The sequence below is a fragment of the Oncorhynchus keta genome, chromosome 33 (genome assembly GCF_023373465.1).
Source record: "Oncorhynchus keta strain PuntledgeMale-10-30-2019 chromosome 33, Oket_V2, whole genome shotgun sequence".
Lineage (NCBI taxonomy): Eukaryota > Metazoa > Chordata > Actinopteri > Salmoniformes > Salmonidae > Oncorhynchus > Oncorhynchus keta.
In genome coordinates, this window is record NC_068453.1 from 12,217,083 (window position 1) to 12,232,544 (window position 15,462).

At 44.7% G+C, this 15,462-nt stretch overlaps 1 protein-coding gene across 1 annotated transcript; it reads right to left on the bottom strand.

Moving 5' to 3' along the window:
• Positions 1-1,172: 1,172 nt before the first annotated feature.
• LOC118366230 (prosaposin receptor GPR37-like) lies at positions 1,173-9,941 on the bottom strand. The gene is made up of 2 exons (XM_035748741.2): positions 8,033-9,941; positions 1,173-2,766 (listed from the first exon to the last, which is right to left on the bottom strand). Exons 1-2 carry the CDS (start codon positions 9,140-9,142, stop codon positions 1,951-1,953), a joined length of 1,926 nt encoding a protein of 641 aa, XP_035604634.2. The 5' UTR covers positions 9,143-9,941; the 3' UTR covers positions 1,173-1,950.
• Between the last annotated feature and the right edge of the window lie 5,521 nt (positions 9,942-15,462).

The window sequence follows — 15,462 nt, forward strand, 5'->3', positions numbered from 1 at the left end:
TAACACAGACTCACATACATGCCAGACACTTCTTTGCTATCGTCATCGTTGTATAACACTGTAAAGAAGGTTTATAAGGGAATGATACGCAGAGATATATGCTGCTGGTGTATGTTCTGCTCTGTCTGCGTAATCTATAGATGATGCATTTGGAAGCGTCTGTGGCGTTGCACACCCACGGTCCGTTTGTACGGGGAAAACATTGTGAATTCTAATTCCAATAAAGAATCATATTTTCTGGTCAGGAATACAAGGAAAGTAATACACCACTCAAAACATTTTTTTTTACAGAGCTGCAATCCTGCAGTCAAGATCAAGTTATTTTTTTAATCAAAGGGACAGTTTTTTTGGGGGGCTATATAAAAAGCTATCTAGAAACCAGAAACTAGACTGATGACTGTGTGCGCTTACATCTTCTGGTATCAAATACAGACAGAGTGAACAAGATACTCGCAAAGTTCAATTAAACAAGTTTACAAGAATCACCGACTTCATCAAGAGTTTGAATCACAACACTGTACACTCGGCCATTTAGAAAAGACACAGAGACAGAGAGAACCTGACTCTGACACTAACAGGAGGGAACGACAGAGTATGAAAGCCGAGGAAAGGTGTTTGGCAGTGCAGAGTTGTATGCAGAAACCAACTACGACGATTACAGTAATATTAATGAGCATTAAAAGAAAACAATCACAATATGCTTGTAATGTCCTTGTATTCCTCCTCCGTACTCTTCCTTCTTTCCTTCCCTATATAGCTTTCCTTCACTAGAGTGATAGAGTGTGTAGTATACAGTATGTACAGTCCAGTGTGTGAGTAAGGCGTGTGTGTAAACTGAATCGTGAGTGCAGAGTTTGAGTGAGGGGTGACGTGAGTATGTCCGTTCTAGCCCAGTCCACTCCAGTCAACTATTCGGAGTCCACTCCAGCCCAGCCACGCCTAGTCCACTCCACTCCACAGTCCATTTCAGCTCAACACAGTCCAGCGTAGTCTGGTCTCGAGTGTCTGGCTTTGTCCATTCATTTCTGGTCCCAGTTCAGAACACTGGGTTTATGTACTGGGTTGGAGCACAGTATGTGTATTGGGAGTTGTAGTGCAGTTGGGTTGTTGTGCAGTTGTCTCGGCAGTATGGCTGTTCAGATGTTACTTGCTCCCTGCGGATGTATAGTGTGTAGTCCTGACACTTTTTCCCTGCTAGTGTGTAGTTATATACAGTAGTTGTGTAATAGTGTAATAGTATGCTGTACAGGAGTTGTGTGGCCCTAGCACCCAGTTTGTCAGTTGTGTAGCAAACTGTGTAGTAGTTTACTGTAGTTTTGTACCGTTGGTGTATAGGTATGTAATCCAAGCAGTTTGATTCTGCTTGTGAAATGTTGTATAGTTCTGTAGTTGCAAAGGTGTGCAGCCTTAGCAGTTTGACTCTGCAGGTGTGAAGTTGTACAGTTCTGTGTACTAGTATGTTTGTATAGTCCTGCAGGTGAGTAGCTGTGTAGTCATTAAAGTTCCAATGCAGCCATTTTTTATCTCAATATCATTTCATTTTTGGGTAATAATTAAGTAACTTGTCAAAAAAGAAAAACAGCTTCTTAGAAAACAACAATTTCTCCAGCAAGAATTAAGCTCAGATTGTCTGGTTAATGGTCTGAGTGGGGAGGGGAAAACTGAAAACTTGCTGTTTTTGACAGAGACGTTTGTAACTCTCTTTCTAATTGGTCTAACTAATTTACCACCTGGTGGTGTCACCGAGCAGACCAAAACTCCATCCCACCAAAACAGGATGAATTTCAGGCGGTCTTCTCAAAATGATCTTATACTAAAGGGGCATTATCATAATTTTCACAATTTCACAGTATTATATCAACCTCATAGTGTGGAAATATACACTGAATATAAAACACTGAAAAATCATGTTTTTGACTGCACTGGACCTTCAACAGTAGTTGTGTGTTTTTAACAATTGGACCCTGCGGGAGTGTAGTTGCTGAGCTCTCTGCGTATGGTGCTGAAGGGCGACAGCTCCAGCTCTGTGGTACACTCATGCTCATTATCATCACTAGCCGTGCCTGAGGAGTGGGCATGGTTACAGCAGCAGCAACAACAACAGTCCAGGAAGGCTCTGCCTAGCGGGCGACATAATAACAAGAGCAACACAGGCGTCACTGCCGCCCGGCAGAACAACAACAGCTGTGACAGGAGGTGTAAGACCGCCATGGTCCGCTCCGGCACGCCCGCCGCCATGTATGCCGACACGATGTTACAGATGTTCTCCGGGACCACGCAGGCGCCGTAGACGATGGCGAGCGCCACGACGGTGCAGTTCATCTGGCTTTCTAGGCGTATCTGCTTCTTGTTGCCGCGGACGCAGGCCTGCTCGGCGCGGCGGATCTTGCGGGCGGTGACGAGGGAACAGCCGATGGTGAAGAGCGTAGGGAGGCAGAAGTAACAGCCGAAGCACCACCAGAGCCGCGCGCCCTCGTAGGTTAGACCCAGGATGTAGAGTGTATCTGGGAGCGATGTCGAGATGCGCACCACACAGCGCTCCGTTGGGGGGTCATCTGGTAGGGCAGGGTCCTCGGTGACCAGCTGGCGGATCAGGAGCTCAGGGAGAGCCAATAGGAGAGCTCCGATCCAGATGACGGCGAGCTTGGCTGTAGTGGAGGTGCAGTTCTCGATCATCTCGTAATACATCTGGACATTGGTGGCTGCGCGGAACCGGTCAATGCACAGAGCACACAGGGTGAACGTGGTCACACCTAGAGATGCCACCTGGGGACAAATACAGGGAGAAATGGTTTATCACAAAGATAAATGGTTCAACAGAATGTTGACTCATCTGACAGTGTACACCAAATAGTCCTTTCTCATTTTACTTTCACAAAGATGATAACACAATTCATAGAAATCTGACAGAGGATTGTACTGAGTCTTCTCCTTGAACTGAAAGAATGCATTAAACTGAAAAAATATGCCAAATTGTAAGCCTTTCAAAGCTTAGAAAACAATTCATTCAGAACCAAGTCTCTGCTATGCCTTGGTTCGTGTCTGAAAGACTGAGGCACAGCAAGGAACCTGGAACGTATCCCTCTCCATCTGGAATCACTTTGACTGTAGTTACAACAGGGAAAACTAACTGTAGCCAGACCTAGACCCAGCTGCTATAGTCTGTATGGTCCTGCCCTGTGATTACTGCTGCTGCAGTTTACTACATAAACAGTAAAGCTGTGGAGGTTTCTCTCTCTCAACCACTCCCTCTTCTCGTTACCTCACTCCCCTTCTCTCATCTCTCTCTCTTTCTCTCTCTACCCTCTCTCGTGTTCTCCCTCCTCTCTCTCTCTCCTTCCCCACTCCCTCTCTATCTGTTAATTAGACTAGTGTTTCCCAGACGTCCCTGGGAGGCCACAGAGGCTACAGCCTTCTAAACAGTAACATCCTGCAGAGATCGAGATAGAGAGGAGAACCACACATGAACAATGGATCTCTGCCAAAGCTGCTACTGTTCTAATGAATTAGAGCCAAAACAGAACAACACTGGGTCAACCATTAGAGAGACTTATGAAAGGAAAGGAAATACCTGCATGCTATTGTAGAGCATGCTCCGGTAGACTTCAAAGAGATGTGACAGTGTGTAGGTATTCCTAATCCTTTTATGAGACATTTTGATACCTTGCACCTGGTATATACTCCTGTACACTTCAAGGAGCATAACATTATTTTTTCCTGTTAATACTAAAACAGTAAAACTGGCAACAACAAAAAATGAGTTGGTGAAACATTGATTCAACCAAAAACTTGGTTTATATCTTGAAAACAAGATCCCTCTTCCATGGTGACTAATGATGACCTTCAGCCTGTGCTGGTCATACAGTGTGAGTTGTTGCTTTAATTACAGCCTGAGAGGGCTTCCTGCTTCCTGGACAACCATGCACCATCGCGTCTGTGTGCCAGGTTACTGCCTTCGGGGGGGCAGAATAGGACATGCCCAGTTTTGTACAGATATGTAGATCAAAGATATGGGCCAATGACCATGGTGCTGGAGCTAGTGTGGAGCTAATGTTGACTAACTGAAAGCTCTGTGTGTGTGTGTGTGTGTGTGTGTGTGTGTGTGTGTGTGTGTGTGTGTGTGTGTGTGTGTGTGTGTGTGTGTGTGTGTGTGTGTGTGTGTGTGTGTGTGTGTGTGTGTGTGTGTGTGTGTGTGTGTGTGTGTGTGTGTGTGTGTGTGATTATTCCTATCGCTAGCCTAATTATTCATACCACAGCCTGACATCTTTATAAAGATTAACAGGCCAATTTGGCAGACCTGACCCCTGTCATGTCTGCCTTGTCTGTGGCCATGCTCACAGTCTGTACAGCACCATCGTCTGTCTCAGTTACTTATATTGTACAGCAGGTAATAGAGACATTTCCCCTGTTGCTGGTTTAATAATGGCCCACGAATTCCCTCATTAAGCTCCTCTGAGCAGCAGCCTTCAAAACCCATGTTAATAATTGGAGTTTAATGGCGACCGAGTGACTGGGGGCCCCACGGCGGGCGGCCATGTTGGATCCTGAGCGGCTGTCATGGTAATGACTCTTATCTATTGATAAATGGTGCAATACTCACACACACACACACACACACACACACACACACACACACACACACACACACACACACACACACACACACACACACACACACACGCATTAATAAGCTGAAGACAAAAGCTATTACAGTTCAGGTCTGTTACAGGCTGACTGCGTTTGACCCTCCCTCTCTCCCCCCTTCCCCGACCATAACTCCAACAGGAGAAGCCTAGGCCCCCGGCTGCTACTCTGCCACGGGGATCATCAGTCTCTCTGTACAGTCAGGGAATGGATCATCACAGAGACGAGCTGGCAGACAGGGCTAAATATGGACCTGAGCACTCTTATGACTCCATGACGTAGCCTCAGAACTGTAACACTGATTCAATGTTCACTGTTTTAGCTCTGTGTGTGATACGGTTATCCTAGGTTACTGTTGAGATGAAGCTCATAGTAAATGTCTACTACCAAGTGGACATTACAGTTCTATTATTTTCCAATTTTGTTCTACACTAGATGTGCATACACATGATTCACACAGTTATAAATAAGTCAATATTTCATTTCTGCTTCTATAATCATGTTGTTTGATTCTCCCTGGGTTGTGATGTTGTTATCTATCTATGTGGCCTATCTCTCAGCAAACTAAGCATCTACTCATCCACTAGCTAACAAATAGCCTGAATGGGATAATTATCACCCATCATCCATTATTTACAAATATTAATTATATACACTGAATCATTGAACATATTTTCCAATGAACTATCATGTATGTGTCCATCAGACCGCATGAGTAATGAGTAATAGAGGGACAGATAATGTGCTGTTGGGCGGAGTGTATATGTGGGAGTGTGTGGTGTGTATGTGGGAGTGTGTGGTGTGTATGTGGGAGTGTGTGTATGTGTGTGTGTGAGCGTCCTTCCCCTAACCACAGTGAGCATGTGCAGAGAGGATCACTGTGGGTAAATATCAGTGGAGCGCAGGCCATCCCACCCATCTGGAATATCAGTACGCCCTGCTACCATGTGTTTGTGTGTGAGAGAGAGTTTCTGCGTGTGTGTTTATGTGTGTGTGTGTGTGAGTGAGTGAGTGAGTGAGTGAGTGAGTGAGTGAGTGAGTGAGTGAGTGAGGTGGTGGTGAGTGAGTGAGTGAGTGAGTGAGTGAGTGAGTGAGTGAGTGAGTGAGTGAGTGAGAGAGAGAGAGAGAGAGAGAGAGAGAGAGAGAGAGAGAGAGAGAGAGAGAGAGAGAGAGAGAGAGAGAGAGAAAAAGAGTGCCTAGGTGTGTGTGAGATTTTGTGTGTGTTTGAGATTCTGTGCATGTGGGTCCATAAATGAGAGAGATTGAGCCTATGTGTGTGTGATTGAGCCTGTGCAAGTGGGCGCCCACATACATGGGTGACAGGGTGATGAATGTCTAGCTACTAACACCAGTCCCAGCACAATGCAGTCGTCCACCTCTGACCTGAATTTCTCCCAGTTTAACATCTATTCCCTGCAGCAGACTGGGATGAGTTTATCTCACTGCAGACAGCAGCACCTCAGCCTCCCAGTCTCTCTCTGTCCAGAGTGGACAAAGTTGCTGGAGAGAACCCCTCTATGCCTATCTGAGCCTCACTGTTCACAATGAACTTATAGAAGAAGCATTATCTTTACTATCCACTACTGGCTGTTGATATAGGCTACGCTGCAGACATTAGCAAGGGACGTGATTCATATAAAAACATTCTGAACCAATTATATCAACTTGGGGAAAGGTTGAAAAAGCATTAAACATTTATGGCAATTTATCTAGCTGAAATGCACAAGGTCCTCTACTCCGACAATTCACACATAAAACGGTCAACCGAATTGTTTCTAATCATCTCTCCTCCTTCCCGGCTTTTTCTTCTTTGGACTTTATATGGCGATTGGCATCTAACTTTCATAATAAGGTCTATTACCATAACTGACTGACTGACCTCAGTTCATCTTTCAATCACCCATGTGTGTATAACCAATGAGGAGATGGCACGTGGGCATATGTTTCTATAAACCAATGAGGAGATGGGGGAGGCAGGACTTGCACCGCGTTCAGTGCCACAAATAGAACTGACTTCTATTTTAGCGCTTGGCAACGCAGACGCTAGTTAGCGCTTTCGAGCAGTGTGGGTGCAACGCTAGCGGTGTGGTCAGCATGTTAGAGCTTTGCACACCACTGGAGACTTGATTACATACACACACTCGCACACACCACATGAGCAGGCCACAGAAGCCACGCACACACATGCACACACCACAGAGAGCTCCTCCCATCCGTGTCAAAGGGACTGTCCATGTCTCAGTGGAAAACTGTAGCATCTCTCCTCCTCTCCTAGCTGTCTGTATCTAATGCATTATCGTCACCATGTTAGCTGTGTGGTCATGTACATGCGTACGTGTGTTTTCGTCTGTGAGTCTGTCTGATTGTGTCTGCACACACATCTGTGTGTGGGTATGTGTGTCCTGAGTCAGTGGGCAATACAGCCCGAGGCTTCCTCTCCTCCCAGTGGAGTGTTCTCTCCCACATCCTGCCTGCGGAGTGACTTTACTCCCCACTTAATCCACATACAGTCACAGTGGGTCAACTCAGCACTGCACTGGGCTGAGGACACGCATGGACACACACATGCACACGCATGGCCGGACTACACACACGCATGCACTGACGCACGCAGGGACTCGTGGGCATGCATGTTTAAAATTCACAAACGTGCCTGCACGCACTCACCCACATGCATGGAAACCAACCTCCCCCCCCCCCACACACACACACACGGTCTACTGACACCTTCTTCAAGCACTCCTCACTGCACACATAGTGCTCTACTTAGAAGTCATGTTTCTCTGCAGCAGAAAACCAATACCATTCACCAGTTTCACCACTACACTGCACAATAAGATTAGGAGTTCTGGGAATAACAAATGGGTTTTAACCCAAAGTCACAAAGTAAAGGCATGACTGCACACAGAGAGAGAGAGCGAAATAGAGAGAGAGAGCGAGAGAGACACAGAAGTGGGAGAAAATGAGGGAGAGATAGAGGGAAGGATTAAGTGTGTGGGTGTCATGAGGTGAGGGTGGAGGTAGGGATGCCACTTCCATCCAGCAGCCAGCAGGTGTATGTAGCAGTGTCACACTGGGTGTCACAGTGAGTTGAGGTGACATCTGAGTTTGGTGGGAACTGATCTTGTTTATTATTGTGCCGAGGATGGCTAATCCCCTGTTAGGGGGAAATGGATTAGTGTCCTGTTCACTGTGATAGACTTTTCTATCACAACTTGTTCTGAATATGACAATGACAATACTGTATTATAAATGTGTACTAGACAATGCAATACTACTTGAAATTGTGCCTATGCAAAGAGAAATGTGCAGATGCCCCATCAGCCACCAATATAGGAGACAATCTGTAGTAGAATATAATAAAATAGAATAGAACATAATAGAATACCTCCAAATATGGCACGATTTTACAGGTGAAATCTCCCAGTAGCCAGGACTTAGTCAATTCGTGGAAAATGACAAGGGGCAGGCAAAAGAAGACCACTACAAAATCCCAGATGGCCAGGTTAGCTATGAGAGAGTTGGAGATGCTCTTCATATAGTAGTTCTGACACACGATGCACAGTATGGCTATGTTCCCTGCTATCCCAGCGAGGAAAATGATGGCAGAAACGCCCATGATAGCATAAGCTCCAAAGGTTTCACTTGTCACTGGGTAAAATGGGTTTTTGATTTCACTTCCAAAATCTGCTGTGTTGGGAGGTGTCATTGGAGTGGCATCCCACGGGTTTTCCTCCCGGTAAGTAAACATCTCGTTTTTCCTGGTGAAGAAGTCGAGGGGTAGGTCGGTAGAGGTGAGAGCTAGGGGCTTGGGTATTGGTTCCCATGGAGAGAGAGGGGGGTCCAGCCCGCCCACTGCGCTGTGCGCCTGAGATAAAGCCATTGAGCTTTTGTTCACTTTTCTCCCCCTCTCCCTCTTAAACGCCTTCTTCTGCTCGTCTTTTGTGCCTCTCTTGCGTCTGTCGCTGTCCAGTTGTCCCCCGCGCTGCTGGCCCATTGCTGGAGACTTAGTGATATTGTATCCACCTGCCGTCCCCATGGCAGCGGCTGCGCCAATCTCCCTATTAAACTTTCTCCTCTTGTGGCGGCGTACCATGTCCCTGTGTGGGGTGGCAGAGTAATCCCCCAGCGTTAGTGTTCTGTTGGACTGGTGTTGTTTTAATCCGACATGCCTATGTTTTGTTTCATCCGTAATTACGCGCGTCCTTCTCACAGAAGTAGAATGAATCTTTTCCATCCACGTTTGAATATTCTGTTTGGAGTAGGACGTACCTGTAGCGTGTCCCCCAGAGCGAGTGCTGTTGTAAACTGTGTTTTGGGGACCTTCTCCGGTGGCTGTGTGAGCGGTCCTGTGTGTTGCTGTGGCGTTAAACCCATAATAACCCCCCGCTGTTTCTCTAGTTCGCATGTAGCCATTATTTCTGAGAGACACGATATGTGCATTCCCCAACAACACACACAGCGTCCTCAGCATCAGAGTCCGCATGGTCCAGATCATAGCGCAGACAGAGATATCCTCCTCAGAAAGCCATCGTTATCTCGGTGAAGAGAATACGCTCCCGTTCAGTCTACACCCATAATGACAAGAATCACACTAAACTTAAACACTCAATGTAGATCCCAACATCTTATAATGTTGGTAAACTTTTAGCTCATATCTAAATTCAGCGCACTGGGATTGGTCTCCGACGTGCTGTTGTTCTGTGCAAGCCAGCCGCCACCTCCTGTGAGATGTATTTGGTCAAGTAGAAAGCGCCATACCTTACCGAACTAGATATCCCTGCAAGGTTCTCATGGCACCACATGCCGCTAGCAAACTCATATTACAGCGACAACATGGTCACATGCATCTCATCTCCATAAACAGCAGATCACCGGACTTTCCCTTGTGAGCCGAACAGGCTGCACTGGCTGTGGTTGGGTCGGGCTGAGTGTCTCGCAGACTGTGCGGCGCTGCTGCTGTGTGTTTTTTACACAGCTGCGAGCTGAGAGAGAAGAGAGGCGCGGCTCTGGCTCGTTCTCTCTGTCTGCTTCGTGGAGCACCGAGGTGAGCTGGGTGTCTCGGGGAGGACTGTGAAGGAAAATGGACTCCCCTGGCGGCTAACCCTGATCTGTCAATCCGCATCCACCAGATCCTGCCTCCTGACTACCGCCGCTGGCAGCCAACCACGCCCGATGACGCGCACTCGATAAATATATTATCATCATAATTACCATAGCAATATCGGCGTATACTGACACCACCTCTTTCTCCATGGTTTAACATCATATTTTGGGTTGAAACTATTCTGATGTCTGTTTGTTCGATCAGTTATCAGTTATTGTGCAAAACATCTGCAGTAGCATACAGGGTATGTTTACACATCCCAGCTAGCACATAAAGTTCGACAACCATATGTTTCTTAGAGCTTGGTGAGAGCGTGGTTGTCCTATGGTTGTTTTGCATACAACCTATCTGGGAATGGCGTCGAATAGTTGCTTGGCTTTGGAACATTCTCAGTACATTTAAGGAACTTGACAAAACAAAAAAAAATCTTGGTATTTCATAACGTTAACATGATAATGTTCTAGGAACGTTCTCCAACTGGAATGTTCTCAAATTGCTCCAAGAACCTCGAGAAACAACGTTCTTCTGTCTACATTTCAGTACTTCACCATAACGTTTCATACAGATATTCAAACGGTTTCATTTTAAAGTCATGTTCTCAAATTGTTCCCAAGATCTTTAAGAAAACTTTTCATAAAAGAATACTTTAGTAATGTTCAGAGAACGCTCTAAGAATGTTGTTTAAAAACATATGCATTCCGTTCTCAGCATCAACAAAACTATCTTGTGTGTCCAAGTGTGTTGGCCGAGCCCACTAATTGGCCATGCCTGATCTTAATGAGTTTGTGTTTTCTTTTAAATGGGTGTCTGTTTGAATAGACTAAAATGAACAGCTTTGTATGCGTAAAAAACATTGCATGCTATCTCCATCTTGGTGATGCAGTGTACTAATTCCATAGATAGACAACAGAAGCTTATAGGTTAAAATCTCACAGATGTCGTGTAACAATAAAAACCAAATGTGTTTGCATGATTAATGCCTAAGGATATACATTTCTGTGTGTCTTATCTGTGCTTGGAAATCAAAAAAGTTAACCTATGCAACCTTTGTTATTAAAACATTCAGTGGAGGTTTTAAGAAAGTTATTTAATAACCTCCAAATAACCTATCATTTTCGTTCTCAGAGCATTTTTAAAACCTCTCAGGGAAACTTTAAAGGAGCCAGAATAAAATGTTCTAAGAACCTCCCTGCAACCTAAAAAATAAACATTCCCGGAGCAGGCGAAATGTTCACTTCTGTTCTCACATTTGGATTCACTAGTCAGGTGAATCCGAATGTGAAACCAATTTGAAACCAAAAACATACGTTCCCACAACTTCCAAGGAACCAAATGTGATAGCTGGGATGTATACACAACTAATAGGAGACCATGATTTGTGTGCACTGCCATCCCATGCATATGCATAGGCCTAATAGAATATGTATCATCCCTTAAAAATAATGATATGAGGAAGAGTCATTAAACTCATATTGGTAACAGTTTTTTAGCACATCCCCTAGCTGTCTTTTTAGTTAGAGAACAGACTTGTTTGAAAAGAGTTCTGACTCTTGTCTGACACATTAAATGGAAACAAATTGTTTTGAGTGTATGGACAAGATGGAGCATGTCCAGGCTTGCAGAAACATTTCCTGCAGGAGAAGGGAAGACGGGAACTGTTAAAACTGGCCATCCTTTTTACAAAAGGATAGATTTTGAGTTAGATAAACTTGGATTTTTTGGCAGGTACATATGCAGGATGCTACCCTCCAAAGCATGGCCTTCGCTCTAGATAAAAACTCCAACCCTACAACCTAATTTTGACCAAAATTAACTGTAGCGATTACTGCTTCCAAGGTGTTCTTTTTCCAAGCTATGCGGAGGGTGCTCTAGCAAACAAACAGCAGAAACCTGAGGACACCATCCAACCTGGAACTGAGTGAGTAGTGTTTGGTCTGATGCTATTTTGAAAGCCTGGAATAAAAATAAAAAAGGAAAAATAAAGTACATTACAATGATATATTTGACTTTATGGGGACTGAATGCTGAGTTAAGGCTCCCAGGCTTGCAAGGACATTCCAGATAAATTCTAGATACAAATTCAATTAGCACTAAAGTGTGAAGTAAAAGGTGTTGAGGAATTTGGGCCCAACAAGTGGCAGGAGTCTTTGAAGCATCCTTTGAAGCCACCTCCTGCTGTTCAAAGATCAATCACTTGCATTTTCTATAAGAGGTCTGCCTCTAGAAATAAAAGCTTCTCCCAAGTGGGTGTGACGCCTACTCCCGTTGTCTGCTGAATTGCTGCTTGGATTCCACCTGGTAATCTGTTCACCGTCTGCCCTGGCCTGTCTCCCCCTGTCTGGTACAGGTGCCCCCATCACACTCATCCCTCTCTCCTGAGCTTTCGCTCACCTCCAGCACTCAAGCACTGTTGGGGAGAGTGACTCTGAACTTACAATGGCGAGCCCCAAGTCATTATATATTTTATGATTTTCTTGTGTATTTTGACATTTTTCTTTTTCTTATGACACCTGCATACTTTGTTGACTACAAACCTTCTTAATAATATATAATAATATATGCCATTTAGCAGACGCTTTTATCCAAAGCGACTTACAGTCATGTGTGCATACATTCTACGTATGGGTGGTCCCGGGAATCGAACCCACTACCCTGGCGTTACAAGCGCCATGCTCTACCAACTGAGCTACAGAAGGACCAACCGTGGTCCAGATTATGTTTGTTCCCACCCACGGAACTCTGACTCTCTACTGGTTACACAGACCTTTGGCCTCCCATCCTATTCTAACCACGTCTCGCCAGCTTTGTATCCATTTTACCTGATGAAATTTCTGTACAATATGATCTTGTTGCCATCTGATGCACATTCAGATGTAAAAAATCAGCACTGCAGACCTCTCCTGGTCCTCTGCCGTGCCCTGATTGTATTACTGTAGATGATATCTGGGAATGTGCATGTACACCCTGGCCAATCTACTGTTGCTAGCCCCAATTCTGACTTGTGCTCTGATCTCTGCTTAACTGATTTCTGCTCTCGTAAAAGCTTGGGTTATGTGCACGTTAACACTAGAAGCTTATTACCTAAAATGGATCAATTGAAAGTGTGGGATCACAGCTCCAATCCAGATGTGTAGGTCATTAATGAGACCTGGTTAAGGAAGAGTGTTTTGAATACTGATGTTAACCTTTCTGGTTATAACCTTTTTTGGCAAGACAGATCTTCCAAAGGTGGTGGAGTGGCAATCTTTACCAAGGATCACCTTAAGTGCTCGGTTGTCTCCACCAAGTCTGTCCCCAAACCATTTGATTTGCTGCTGGCCCCTTACACTGAGTCTGCATTTGTCCTGCTTGGTGACCTAAACTGGGCCATGCTTAAACCACCTGACCAAGTCCTAAAGCAATGGGACTCCCTAAATATTTCTCAGATTATTACCAATCCCACAAGGTATGATTCCAAACACCCAGAAAATGCTACTCTCCTCGATGCTATCCGCACAAATAATCCTGATAGGTATCAGTCTGGTGTTTTCTGTAATGACCTTAGTGATCACTGTTTTACAGCCTGTTTTCGTAATGGCTGCTCAGTGAAACGACATGTCCTGATTTGTCATAGACGCTTGCTAAAACACTTTAATGAGCAAGCCTTCCTTCATGAACTGGCCTCTGTAAAATGGTATAGAATCAGCTTGATCCCCTCTGTCGAAGACGCTTGGACCTTCTTTTTTGAAGTTTTCCAGTGGTATTGTTAACAAACATGCCCCATAAAGAAAATGAGAATTAAAAAAAAATCCCACCCCTTCTAATGCGACTATCCCCTATGCTTCTCCTTCTTTTTACCCAGCCCCGCAACAAAGTTTCTCCCTGCAGGCAGTCACTGAGCCCGAGGTGCAAGGAGCTCCTTAAACTTGACCTCAAAAAACATCTGGGTCAGATGGTTTAGACCCTTTCTTCTTAAGGTTGCTGCCTCTATCATCGCTAATCCTATCGCCAACCTTTTTAACCTGTCTCTGACCTTTCTGGGGAGGTTCCCACTGCTTGGAAGGCAGCCACGGTTCATCCTTTATTTGCTGGGGGAGATCAACTGTTCTATTTTGCCCTGTTTATCAAAAGTGTTGGAAAAACTTCTAGTCAACTGACTAGAATTCTTGATATCTATAGTATTCTCTCGGGTATGCAATCTGGTGTCCGCTCAGGTTATGGATGCGTCACTGCAACCCTTAAAGGTCCTCAATGATGTCACCATTGCCCTAGATTCTAAGCAATATTGTGCTGCTATTTTTATTGACTTGGGCAAAGCTTTTGATTTGGTGGACCATTCCATTCTTGTGAGCCGGCTGAAGGTGTTTCTGAGAGCTCTTTGGGCTGGTTTGCTAACTACCTCTCTCAAAGAGTACAGTGTGTTATGTCAAAAAATCTGCTGTTTTAGCCACTGCCTGTCACCAAGGGAGTACCCCAAGGCTCAATCCTAGACCCACGCTCTTCTCAATTTACATCAACAACATAGCTCAGGCAGTAGGAAGTTCTCTCATACATTTATATGCAGATGTTACAGTCTTATACTCAGCTGGCCCCTCCCATGGTTTTGTGTTAAATGCTCCACAACAAAGCTTTCTTAGTGTCCAACAAGCTTTCTCTACCCTTAACCTTATTCTGAACACCTCCAAAACAAAGGTCATGTGGTTTAGTAAGAAGAATGCCTATCTTCCCACAGGTGTTTTTACTATCTCTGAGGATTTAGAGCTTGAGGTAGTCACCTCATACAAGTACTTGGGACTATGGCTAGTTGGTGCACAGTCCTTCTCTCAGCACATTTCAAAGCTGCAGGCTAAAGTTAAATCTAGACTTGGTTTCCTTTATCGTAATCGCTCCTCTTTCACCCCAGCTGATTCAGATGACCATCCTACTATGATAGATTATGGAGACATAATTTATAGATCGGCAGGTAAGGGTGCTCTCGAGCGGCTAGGTGTTCTTTACCATTCGGCCATCAGATTTGTCATCAATGCTCCTTATAGGGCACATCACTGCACTCTATACTCCTCTGTAAACTGGTCATCTCTGTATGCTCGTCGCAAGACCCACTGGTTGATTCTCATTCGTAAAACCCTCTTCGGCCTCACTCCCCCCTATCTGAGATATCTACTGCAGCTCTCATCCTCCACATACAACACCCGATCTGCCAGTCACATTCTGTTAAAGGTCCCCAAAGCACACACATCCCTGGGTTGCTCCTCTTTTCAGTTCGCTGCAGCTAGCGACTGGAGCGAGCTTCAACAAACTGGGTAGTTTTATCTCAATCTCTTAATTCACACACTCAATCATGGACACTCTTACTGACAGTTGTGGCTGCCTTGTGAGATGTATTGTTGTCTCTACCTTCTTGTCCTTTGTGCTGTTGTCTGTGCCCAATAATATGTGTACCATGTTTTGTGCTGCTACCATGTTGTGTTGCTACCATGTTGTTGTTATGTTGTGTTGCTACCATGTTGTGTTGTCTCTCTTGTTGTGATGTGTGTTTTGTCCTATATTTATATTGTATTTTTTTATTTAATTTATTTTATCCCAGGCCCCCATCCCCGCAGGAGGCCTTTTGCCTTTTGGTAGTCCGTCATTGTAAAGAAGAATTTGTTCTTAAACTGACTTGCCTAGTTAAATAAAGGTTGAAATTTGAAATGAAATAAAATATAAAATAAATAAATACACAATAGGCT